The 12,551-nt window shown below is 40.6% G+C and overlaps 1 protein-coding gene across 1 annotated transcript in view; it reads right to left on the bottom strand.

Annotated features, from left to right (window-relative positions):
* LOC309695105 (inositol-tetrakisphosphate 1-kinase-like) overlaps positions 1-12,551 on the bottom strand; it is a 33,951-nt gene that overhangs the window by 2,988 nt on the left and 18,412 nt on the right. Inside the window, exons 5-10 of the mRNA XM_082515570.1 lie at positions 10,844-10,961; positions 4,517-4,615; positions 4,288-4,328; positions 3,816-3,981; positions 396-463; positions 102-264 (exon numbers count right to left, since the gene is read on the bottom strand). Coding sequence (XP_082371696.1) covers positions 102-264; positions 396-463; positions 3,816-3,981; positions 4,288-4,328; positions 4,517-4,615; positions 10,844-10,961 — 655 coding nt within the window. The remainder of the gene's footprint in view (positions 1-101; positions 265-395; positions 464-3,815; positions 3,982-4,287; positions 4,329-4,516; positions 4,616-10,843; positions 10,962-12,551) is intronic.

The following is a 12,551-nucleotide window of genomic DNA, read 5'->3' as shown; positions in this document are numbered from 1 at the left end:
CTCCCAGTAAAATCGGAGGTTTATTTTCCACTTAATGAGCAGATACTTTAAAGAAGATGATTTATGTGTGTGTGTGTCTGTGAGATTGAGGCTGTGCCTACCTGGGAATGCATTGATGTCAATGACAGCGTGCTGGCCTGTTTGATTGTTGATGATTACATCGATGCCAAACAGGGACACGCCCAGTGCTTCTCGCAATGACCTGGACAATTCTCTGATGACATCATCACTGGGTGGCTGAGACACTCCCTCCACGTTCTCTCTCTGGGTGAAACAAATATTAAAATGTGCATTAGCTACACAGCCTTTAAAAGTCAGGGTTGTGGCCCTGAAAAGAACAAAGACATTAGAAAAGAAACGAGATGACATTTCATTCAGTGACATTTTGGACGTACCGAGGTCAAGTCTGAGGACGACTCTGGTTTGGAAACATTGTGGCTGTTGAAGAAAATGGCTCTCCTGTCTGAAGCAGAAACAAAGGGAAAGGGTGAGGCGGAATTTTAAAGAGTGTTGACTACACGAAACATAAGAAACTCCCAAAGAATTAGTTCCCAAATCACTTTTCCGACATCAATGGAAAATGTTCGCTCCATGTGTTCCTACCATACACTTTCATGTAGATCAAATAAAACATAAGAACTGGTGAAAAATATAACTTCATTATTGAGAAACCTATTTAAGCCTAAAAATGTGACAAAAAATGCTGACCCGTTGAGATTAGTTCCTCATCATGTCCAATTATACATCTTCTCTTCCTGTCCCCACAGTGACTTCTACATTTTTTAAGGCTTTCAATATCTGTGACTAAAGGTAGGATTAATTATTGATAATCATAAAGGCTGCAAAACAGCAGTACTTAGCCTGAGGAACTGTAACCAATGCAAACAATCAGTTTAATATGTAGCTCATGATCCTGAACTAAACAGACTGTTTATGCAAGAAAACAACTTCAGAACAAGGCGGCTTTATTCCTGCAGCCTTATGTCAGACATCAGCTGTGGGTTTACCAGTCTGTTATTCAAATTTAAAAAATATCAGCAGGTTAGGGCATGAAGTGGAAGCAAATTATTAATTATTTTAAAAATGAACAACCTTCCCTGCCAGTTATACTGTTTGCTTATTTCCATGAACCCTCTGACAGTATGTTGTTTTGAATTTTCTCAATAGAGGATACACCAGACCGAAGGACCTTTTCTTAGTATTTAGATACTTTAAACACATCTTATTAAGGCTGCCATGCAAATGCTTCTGGGTGACTTCACTCAGTCGTTTTTCATTGGAAAGTTCCTATTTGACTGCAGTCCTGGTGTAACGGTGCAGCTGTCTAGATTTTCCATCATCTGCACTAGGTGGCGCCACAGTTCAACCATGGCCTTTAGTAAGTAAAACTCATGTTTTCTAAATTTGAATACCTGGTATTTAAAAAACAAACAAAACCCCCAAAAAAGAATGTAACTAAACCACACTGATGTAATTCTTTTTCATCTTAAAAAGTTTTCAAGTCATCCAGGTCGAGTCTGTGAGCTGAAGACAACATCATATCCTGGCGTGCTCAGACCTCCACAAAGGATAAACCAAACAGCCACTTCATAAATGCATAGCCCAGCCACCTCAGCAGAACAAGACTCGGCTGTACACCTGCACCTAAAGGATCAACAATACTGTCGAGGATCCCAGTATTCACTTTGTTTTGAACAAAGATGGTTTGAAAGAGCAGTAAAGGAGGCAGTTTACATGCACTGTGAATGGACCACTTTCAAACGGGACAACCTCCACTAGGAGTAAAATGCCCAGGACTGTGCATGATTTGTTTTTAGAACTGAAGAAGCCTCTTGGATGAGAGGTGAACCCTAAAGAACTGCAGTTGGCCATTTTTTAAGCTCTCAAGACAAGTCTCTCAGTCATACCTACAATGTGTTGAGTGTTCCATATGCAGTGTTGGGGAGTAACGGAATACACGTACCGCCGTTACGTATTTAAAATACAAAATATGAGTAACTGTATTCCGTTACAGTTACCGTTTAAAAAGGTGGTATTCAGAATACAGTTACTTTGTTGAAATAAATGGATTACACTGCGGTACTTTCCTGTTTCATTTTGTCACGGGTCAGGACTGTTTGGGTTTTGTTTGACAGCTACGTTCTGTTGTTCCAGGCGGCAGCGTTACGGTTGCCATGGTTACAGGGCGACGCTCTCTCTCTCTCTGCGACTGTGTGTTTCCTGGGTGAGAGAGCGCCTTTTCGTTGTTGTTGTTGTTGTGCTAAGCTAACAGGCAGAATGCTACAAGCATAGCTCTAAAGAATGTAGCATCATGGCCAGTATAGTCCGTGCTGCAGGGAGAATGGACTGCCATACACCTTATGGGTCTGTGAGCGCGAGGAGGGAGAAAAAGGGGAGTGGAAAGGTACGAGTTGTCATCGAGGAAAAACGGGAGCTGGAAGCATGTAAATATAATAATAACCACTGCAGCCAAGAAGAGTGCCTGACGAGCCCAGTTGTAAGTAAGCTATTAAGACTCGACTGTACACCGTGTTCGTGTTTTCCTCCGAAAACAATAAGTCCCGTTGGAGCAGTCTTTCAACGCCTCTCTCTGTCTCTCGCAAGAAAAGTTGACCCACACAACAAAGTAAAGCTATTTTTCGGCTACGAGCCGACAGGGACCCCGCCGTATTAGTCAGAGGTCCCTTTACTACAGTTTGGAGTCGCGGACCTTCAGTAATAGTAATAAATCACACAGCAATAGTACATTCACGTTGTTGTAAAAAGCACGATAATATATTAAGTAATCCAAAGTATTCAGGATACGTTACTGTCATTGAGTAACGTAACGGAATACGTTACAGAATACATTTTGGGGCATGTATTCTGTATTCTGTAATGGAATACATTTTAAAAGTAACCTTCCCAACACTGTCCATATGTTTACATCAATAGGTTACTCATTGGGCTCGGGTGAGGAATTTTCTTTGATAAATGTGACAGGAATGTATCACAACATTTTTACCTACGTTTTCTCTGATTTCTAACTTGTAATGATTAACATGAATCAGTGTTCGAGAGAAAGGAGTGGAGGGAAACTGTCCAAATAAATCTGCCCTTCGGCACGGCGAAGGTCGCGGTAATGAAATGTTCGGCGGATTGGCTCATTCATTCCCTGGCTTGATGGGCAAAGCTTCACTTTAAGAAGGAAGGCTGACTAGGACAGCCCATCTCTCACTTTCCAAACACTAACCCATACTTCAACCTTTCAAAGCACCCTTTCCATCACTTTCTAGGTACAAAACATAATGCATAGCTTCAGGCTGTGGGGGACAATGACCTAAGCGCTGTGCAGGTGTATTGCTGTGCTGTGGTGAGCTTTTCTGTTGTACCAGCATTCCAGGCTGAAACCAGCCATCCTGTCTGCATGGTTACACAAAGCGGACGACTACGCTGTCGGCAAAAATGATTTGCATGTGGGCCTCTGCTGTATCACATGCAAATACTGGAGTCGTTTGTGTCTGGGGATAACCCTTTATTCAAAGACACGTCATGGGTAAAGCTTTTGACATGTTTATGGAGAAAAACACTGCTGCTCTTGTCTAGTTTTGACAACATGTACCAACAGGGTATAACTCAATTGCACTCTGCTGCACCCCTTAAAAGGGCGAACAGGTCCAATCACAGGGACCATAAAGCCATTTTATGAGCTCTTTTATTGGGTAATTTGGAGAAGCTGTGCAGATTGCACAGACTGACCAGTGTGCCTGTAAGCAGCGCTCGGACTTCCCCACCTGTCACTCTCCCTCTCACTGTGTGTCCGTTCTTAACCTTACCTGCAGGTCCAGCAGGGAAGTTCTTAAGGGAAGGTCTCTCCACTACAGTGTAGGAGTCTCCCACCACGAACACTTTGTAAAGCACTGCGTTATGGTTGATGAAACTCTGAATCACACAAGGAGGCTTCACATCCTTCAGGTCCTCTTCACTGAAGATAATGGCCATCTGTGGGCAGGAGGCCACACAATAAATGACAAAGAACTTGACAGGAAACATTGAGGTCAATCAGCAGTTAGAGGCAGGTTAAAATCTAACTTCATTCAGTGCTGCTTGTGCCGCTGAAATTGACACTCCTGGCAAGCTAGCCAAATAGACTTAATGCCTCCACAGTGTTATACCTACATGAGGTATAACACTATCAGATTTTGCTGTTTGGACTAGAGTTAAATGACAATCCTCTAACAGAACAGGTATTAGCTAAAGCAAACTTTTGAGGGTGTGAGTGACCTCTGAATCCTGCGGGCCTCTTACCTCATGGGAGTTGGTGCCATGAGCCACCCGTGTTTTGCAAACTGTGGAAGAAATGAAGACAAAGAAAAGCGCAGAGTTTACAGCAGAGCACAAACCCTTAAATTTTTTTGTTATATTTGAGATGATGATGAACAAAGAAACATGGCAACAGGTTTTTTAAAAAAAAAAAAAAAAAAAAAAAAGTGTGGTGAGTAGAAGGAATTAAGATGACAACAGCAGAGCTACTCACCGAAGGGGAATGAGAGTCCTTGCCTCTTGATTTGCTCCAGCACGTCTGGGCTGCACTCAGTGTTGAGGACCATGAATGGAGGAGAGCAAATCCTCTCATCTATATATTTAAAAAATTAATTAATTAATAAGAGAAAAAGGTGAAAGACTATATTAATGCTCAGGAGATGTGTACTCTTGGTTATTTTCACTACAGAAACTTATAAAAGTTATTGCTTTGTTTAATCCACAGTTCAAATTTGGAAGATTTAAGACATCAAACTCATTTTCTTCTGCAGTTTTAGCTTTAACATACAGTTTCAACATAACGTTTCAGCAACTCACATGGCTAACAGTCATATGCTATGACCTGTAGTACTAGGTCAAAAAGTTATTTTTATAACTCATCCCTGTGATGTGTTTACACAAGAAACACAGCAGAGGCCATCTGGTACTGTCCTTCTGCTCCTTACAAACACATACGTTAAATTAATCATAGCGACTACTTGCTTAACCTTAACCACCACCTTTTTGTTGTTGATCCATTTAGGGATCACAGCAGTGACTCATTACTTCCTATTCCTAGTACAGTCTTCTGTCATGTCACTTCTGTCCTTCACTACATCCATGAATCCTCTCTGTGACATCCATCTTCAACATCCTTTGTTCAATAAATCCACCATCCCTTCTCATGTCCAAAATACTTCTTTTATGTCCATAAAATATCTAAGTTCAGGTCACCACAAAAACCCACACAAATACAATGATGAAATATAGGAAAGCATCCAATTTAATGAGGAACTAAGGATAAACCAGCTGAGGACACGCAGAGTCATCGGGCACGTCACCTGATGGACTCACAGGCCTGACATTTCACAACAAACACACTTGCAGTTACAATGTCTTTAAAATTCTCCAGTATTAACCACAGAAATTCTGCTTCTTTTTCACCCATCTCTATATTTTTTGTCTGTTTACAAGTATTTTTTTTCCATCACATCCTGCAGCAGCAAGTTGGTCAGTTCTGATAAGACTAAAAAAATTTTAAAAACATCCTGCAGCTTTGACAAGCGGCACCATATCAGGACTGGGGATGCATCTATATTAATGTTTTGTATTCTGTAATTTCCCCTCCGCAGTAGGTATATGGGGGCGATAAGGCGGACGGGTTGGAGATAACGCCACAGGAAATCATTGGCTGGGCCAAAACAACAGCTGGCAAAATGTTAATGACCAAAACACAATAGAAACATGCCAGTCTTTGTGTGCCGTGGGCCTCAGCAGTGGCAGGGCTCTCAGCTGATGCTAGTGCTGAGGTCAGGAAAATCTCATTTGCTTAAATTAAGTCCAGTGCAGAGTGCTGAACTCTGGGTGCAGTCAGAGTTTTACAGAAACCATGTACAAGTGGCCAAAAGGAACCACAGAAACAACTTAAATGAAGTTGTTGGAAGCAGAATTATCATATTGATGTTCTATGCTTTCACCTACCATCAACAGTTCTTTCAATAAAAAGACAAAAACAAACCAACAGAGGTGCATGTGCGAACAAAAATGTCCACAGCTGGTTTGGCTCCCCCCAGTACAGAGCTCATGTGACGTTGGGCTAATATTCTGGTACACTCACTACGAGCATCTACTCAACTTAAAGCTACAGAAGTTCCCAGATGTGCAAACTGAAGGAGAGCATCCCCAGCTCTGAGCTACTCATGAATAATTTCAGGAGAATCAGGTCTGTATATTTTCCAAATTCCTAGTGTATGTCTGTCCAGATTTGACCTTTGACCTTTTGGAAATAAACGACAATTTATCATTTTATTCCGTTATCCATTTTTGGGATATTTCATTATTAGGAGCATAGCAGTAATGCTATTGAGAGGTCACGCTGACCTTTAAACCACCGACATTGACATTCAAGAGCCCCGACCCAGTTGATTGAGATGAAAAGAAACTGATATGGGGATAAACCTAAAACATAATGGTGCTGGTGCAGAGGTGTTATATCAACTGTTGCTGTGCGAGGTGATAACGAAGCATATAAAGATGCTTGGTGTTAAGGATCCTCTTATACTGTTATTTCACAGAAAATTAACAGGCAACAATTAAAATCATACAATTGTAGCTAAAATAAGAGATTGTAAGAGATTCAGTGTAGTCTATAAACACGATAACTGTATAATTTTTCATTTCATGCATACAGGCATTTATGTTACTATATACAGTAGCTTCTTTAGCCAAAGAAAATGATGAAATAACCTTAATCTTACTGTACAAAACTAATATTGTAAAACACACATTTCAGTTAAGACTGAGATTATGTTGCTGCAACTTTAAACTGCTGAATTTTTGCAAGCAGTTTTTCTTTAAATGTTTTTTCTTTATAGTGCTGACATTTCAAGTGCAATAACTCTACCTTGAAATAAAGTGATTTACATAGCCAGGCTCTACCAGTCTGATCCTATGACAGTTTTATCACATGCAGCGGTGATTCTGGTGAAATGTTAGCTACAGCTGTGAAAATAATGTCTTAATAACCCAGGAAAATCCTTTAGGTACCTCCATCTCGTGATGGGTCAGAGAAAAAGACATTAAACCTTCCCCTGCTCTGCTGCTGGCAAACATGTGTTTCCACACTATTTAGAAAACTAATTTTCAGGAATGCGTTTGATTTTTATGTCCAAAGAAAATAAATCTGGTTATTTAGAAAGACTTAACCACAAAGGGTTTATTTTTGGTTGCTTCAATACTCTTGTTCTCTTGTTCTGTGCACTACGACCTTTGCCTGTGAAGCTGGGACCATTCCAGGGCTGGCTTCATACCCGCCAGTGCTGGGAGCAAGCCTGGAGGGTTACCCATGAGTCATCTGTGCACTGCCTACAACTGTGTTCCCTTTTAGTGATGTTATTTTATCAGGTCAAGAACAGCATCATAATAAAAAGAAAAGCCTGATGGTAAAAACATGCCCATTACGTCACTGAGTTCCCAAAGATTGATAGTGTTACATTTGGCTAAACAAAAACCATCAAAAGCCCCGAGCCTTGTCAAATGAGAAAAGAAATTCAAGCTCCAAGTTCAGGTTTTATAATAAAAAGAGCAGAGACTGGTGGACACGAGTGAGTAGCCAAGTTTGTAACAGTGTGCATGCTTGGCTCTGGCTGACACTTTAGGGGGGAAGGAGGTGGAGGGGAGGATCAATCTCTGGCTCTGTCTAAACATTACATGCTTGCAGCAGACCCAACGGAGCCAAGGACAGTCTTTATGGGCCTCTACAATGGACAATGAGGTACTTTTTAAAGTGGGATTATACAGTTACGAAGTCTTCAGGATCAGGACATCCCTTATATTAAGTCATTCGTCCACTAGATTACAACATAAACACACAGTCAAATAAACTCCAAATGCATAGGCCTTAACCGGTCACTCAAGAGGAAAGAAAATAATCAAAAGGCCTGTTTTAACACTTAAACTCAGACGACACTATTCTCTTGTTTGGGGATTTAGGTATAGGGAACTACAGAGAGCCAAGTTTCATTATACTTGCTAAACTGTGGTGCTGTTTAAGTGAAAGGCTAGACTCTCTTGTTGCTATTTAGAGCTTTTTTCCTAGAAACCCGAGCATCCTCTCTTTGCTGCTCTCTTCTTGTCCCTCCAAAGCAAAGCAGCAGGATTTTTTAATATTCTAAATTGAACTGGAAACACGGCTATGCCCCGAGAGCATTGCTTGTCTCAATGTCGTGCTCTAAGAGGCTTACGCTCCGATTAAAATTATGAGTCATTTATGAAAAAAAAAGAAAAAAAGAAAAAAGGAAAATGTGATTGTTTTCCCACAACATGCAAATCCAGGTATTATGTAATGACGATCAAAGCACAGTAGGGCAGGTGAACCTGACAGGCAGAAACTCAAGGTGGCACTCTTTGAGCTCACAACTGTTTCTCATTGTCATTCACAGAAATATCTATAATTAAATATTGATCACTTGCATAAACTGGCTCTGCTGGTCCTCACAGAGACAGAATAATACTGCAGCACAGGGAGCACAACTGGATTGTTGTATGAATAGTTTCAGTTTAATTTCTGTTATCTTGAGCTGGAGAGGAAAATGTTTAAGACTAAGAGTTGGTGTGACAACGGTTTCTGTCTATAAAAAACAGACTAAGATATCAAAAACTCGTGTATACACAGGAACCAGCAGATTCCACTAAGTAACATAAACAGTTACCTTGGTCTGGCTCACATAGGAAACACAAAGCAACTCTGACAACAGATCGGAGCCAAATTTCCAGTGACGCTGATCCATTAGTGCTCGTGTGGCTCTTTTCTGGCTGCTTTACATTAAACACAGCATTAGGACGAGCTAAATCTTGCACTTAATTTTATTTTCATTTAAACAGTTTGGAGAAGAACAGCTAAATGCACTGTGACTGAGGCCATTTAATACTGAGAGGCCACTCGAGTGACAAAATAAGGTTTGCTTTTCCACAAGCGCACCTCAAGTGTTTCCTCCTATTGAGTACTATTCTGAGTCATACAGACTGAAACATGGCTCTCTATGGTCTTTAAGTACTTGGTTGCCTTGGCAGCTGCTTCAGGACTCCATGGTCTCTGCTGATAAGGAGGAGGAAGAGGCTGTGCCTAGGAAAGCAAGGCTCAAGAAGAAGAAGAAAAAAAAAAAAAAAAAAAAAAAGGAAGACGAAGAAGAAAAAAAAGAAAAGAAAAGAAAAACCCCAAACCCTAAAATCTCTTACACTATCCTCTTCTTTAACTTGGGGCGTATGCTGATAGTCTACAGTCTAGTATTACAACAGGTTTACTGTATCATTGCTTCTAAAATGACTAAATTGTCATGGATGCCTTGGCATGCAGGCCTAACTGTGAGCAGACAGCACCACTTACATTAATGGAAGTAGAATGGTGAAAGGAAAAAAAAAGAGCTTTGTAAAATGCAGCTAGTGAAGCATCTTCCTCTTCAAACCGATCACACACAGTGAGGCGGAGTGATGCATCTTAAACTCGCTGTTGCGTAACAGCAATCGTGTCTGTTTGGATAAAAAAGACATCGTCTTCTCGTATTTCTATTTTAGGAAAGCACCGACATGCTGATACAGCTCTGAGTCTTTGCTCTGACATCAGACTGCAGCTCATCACACACAAACTTGGTGAGATCATAATTATAAAGGTTTATTTTCTCCTGCCATGTATGGGTTTAAAGGAAATGTGGATGAGTCACAGGTGTGCTTGCAGTGTGTGTCAGTAGGGAATGTCCCTCTGTAGCTAAAAGCCATCGTCTGCTGGTAAGTTTACTTGATCAGTGACAGGGGAAGGTGTTGCTCGAGTGACCTGAAGGCAAGTTCTGATCATGCTACGATAAAGCAGAGAGAAATAGAAAGGAGGAACTATGATATCAGCAAAGTGCTCAGCTCATGTTTATGTAAATATAAATGCGAACACTTAAAGTAACACAGTTCAAGTGAGAAGCTACAGCGCCTCTCTGCTCCCCCTTCCCTGGGATGTGAAGAGCACAGTCAGAGGTCCTAAAGGTAACCTCAACTTCCCTCTCAATAACATTAAACAGAAGGCCGTGGCTTTTAAATCAAAATCAAAGCCTATTTTTAGACAGCTTCTGTTTTCACATAGCGAGCTAGGAACAGAGACACTAATGGTGCTAGCCATCCACTTATCTCACAGTCGCCCGAGAACAAAGCTGAATCTTTAATGGCGAACGGTTTATACAAAGCAGGACATTCAGTTCACTCAAAGAACAGAACACATCGCCCAACTATCTGTCTTCTGTGAAAAGTTAACCCTAAAACACTAATGTTGGGTGATTTTCATAAATCTCACTTAGTGGTTGTGTCTTTTTGTTTATTTCTCCCACAGTCGTCAGTGATGCAGGGAGACCGTGTCTTCACTGGACAAGGCTCACATGTTACAGGAATGGTTCCCAGCTTTGTTATTCATTTGATTAGATTTTTTTACCCATCATCCATTTCCTAATTTATCACTAATGTTAGTGCGTTTTTATGAGCTCTCCCCAGTGATACTTCTTTCACTTTATGAGATGTTGTATAGGAGACATACGAGAAAAGTACCTCAATTTGTCATGTACTGTTGTACTTGAATATATTTTTATGACAAGTATGTTTTATTGTATATATTATATCGGGTACAAAAACCTCCCAAAAACCCCAACAACTACCAGGTGTTAGTGACAGTGTCTAAAGTGTGAGTACAGGTTTTAATTAGTGAGCAAATCCTCTCCTTCACTGAAATACGCTGATTTGTTCCAAAATTTCTCCAATGCAACTGAGCCTCACACCAGTCAGTCTCACGAAGTTACCGACAAGACCTTACCTCGCATACAGCTTTCTAATCTGTGGATGAGCTGGTAGGATTTGCAGCGATCCAGCAGAGTTCGGATAGCTGGAAGTGGATCCAGGATGATAGTTTCAGGATGGGCATCAATGTAGTCCTTGAAACACAGATTTACAAACCTCTTAATTTTTACATTCAGAGAGCATTTACCATTATTATAAATGTTATTTTTCATGTATGTCCACACAGATGCAGTTCTCTGCATCATGACTAAACAGGTTTTGTATTGCTTACAGTAACATAACTATGGTCAAAGGCCATGACTTAAAAAGAAAATTGCCATTATTGGATATCTGAATCCAGATATCCTGGCTATGATTTCCCAAAACTTCTTATTCTGTGTAAATAAACCGACTTTTTGGAAAAATAACTGATGACTTACTAATGGAAATGTTTGTGGCTTTTATTTATTTATTTATTTATTTTAAACGTAACTAATGTGCTAAAAGGGAAACCATCTGCCACGACACACACACACAGACACACACACACGAAATGTTAAACAAACATAATCACGTAGACAAATCCAAACACTGAGTTGAAGGGTCAACATGCCTCAATCTGTTTTTGTGTGTAAGCTAGAGAGAGCATGAGATGTATGCCAGCGGGTCTTTATAGGTTACATCACTGCATCTCTGCATGACCTGCTGTTAGATCAGCATGAGGCTGGCCATTTTACATAACTGCAGTCCCCTTCTCTTCTCTCGCCTTCCCGGCTTTCCTCCGACTCAGTCCTCACACCACCTCTCTGTTCTCGGCCGCTCTCCATCATCTCCACACTTGATTTTCGGCTACATGGATCCCTTTGCCAAGAGTTCATTCCGAGCGATTTCAAACTGAGTCACAAACGCTGTCAGGTGGAGCTGGCTGGCCTACACATTACACAAACAGCCCGCCTGCTCACATCGCAACTCCGCTGTCACACACATTTAACATGAAATTAAACACATCGTGCAATATTAAACATCAAGCACATGTACAGTGGAAATAAATGTCTATTTTTGAACAGAGTCTCAGCACACACACACGCTATAGCACAAAGAATGTAAACCGACGCCTTTGCCTTGACATGGAGGACCCATCTGCAGGATTTGCCGGGATCTAACAGGCAACGCTAATCAAAGCCAGTCGACCTGTTATGTAAGTAAAATATGCTGCCACGGAAAAAATAAATAATAAATAAATTAGGGCTGGGCGATATGACCCAAAATTCATATCTCGATATTTTTTAGCTGGATGGCGATATAAGATATATATCTCGATATTTTTTTTTAAGCCATAAAGTAAGAACAAAAAGAGAGTTCTTAGTCAAAGCTGTGTCCCAGATGTCACACAGGCACTTTTATTAACATACAGCACAGATGTACATGAAAAATTACTCAAAATTAAATTATGAGCATTCATTAAATAATCATGCTCCATAAATAAAAGAAAACAAGGTTGTTTTTGTGCTAAACAAAGAGCTCACAATTGTGCAGTCAAAATATAAACTAAAAGACGCTGAGCGTAATAACAAAGACAGATTTCACAGCTGCTCTGTTCCCAAGTTTTGCTGTGTGACTGACAGCCTGGAGTTTGAAATCCGCTTCATAACCACGTCTCTTACAGGTGCCATTTATGGTCCTTATACACACACAATACGGTAATATTACGTTGATGCACAGTACGTATCACTCCGCGAAGCTCC

This window comes from Aulonocara stuartgranti, assembly GCF_965226115.1.
Source record: "Aulonocara stuartgranti genome assembly, chromosome: 19".
Lineage (NCBI taxonomy): Eukaryota > Metazoa > Chordata > Actinopteri > Cichliformes > Cichlidae > Aulonocara > Aulonocara stuartgranti.
Note: the sequence above shows the minus strand (reverse complement) of the source record. Positions and strands in the feature narration are given on the sequence as shown.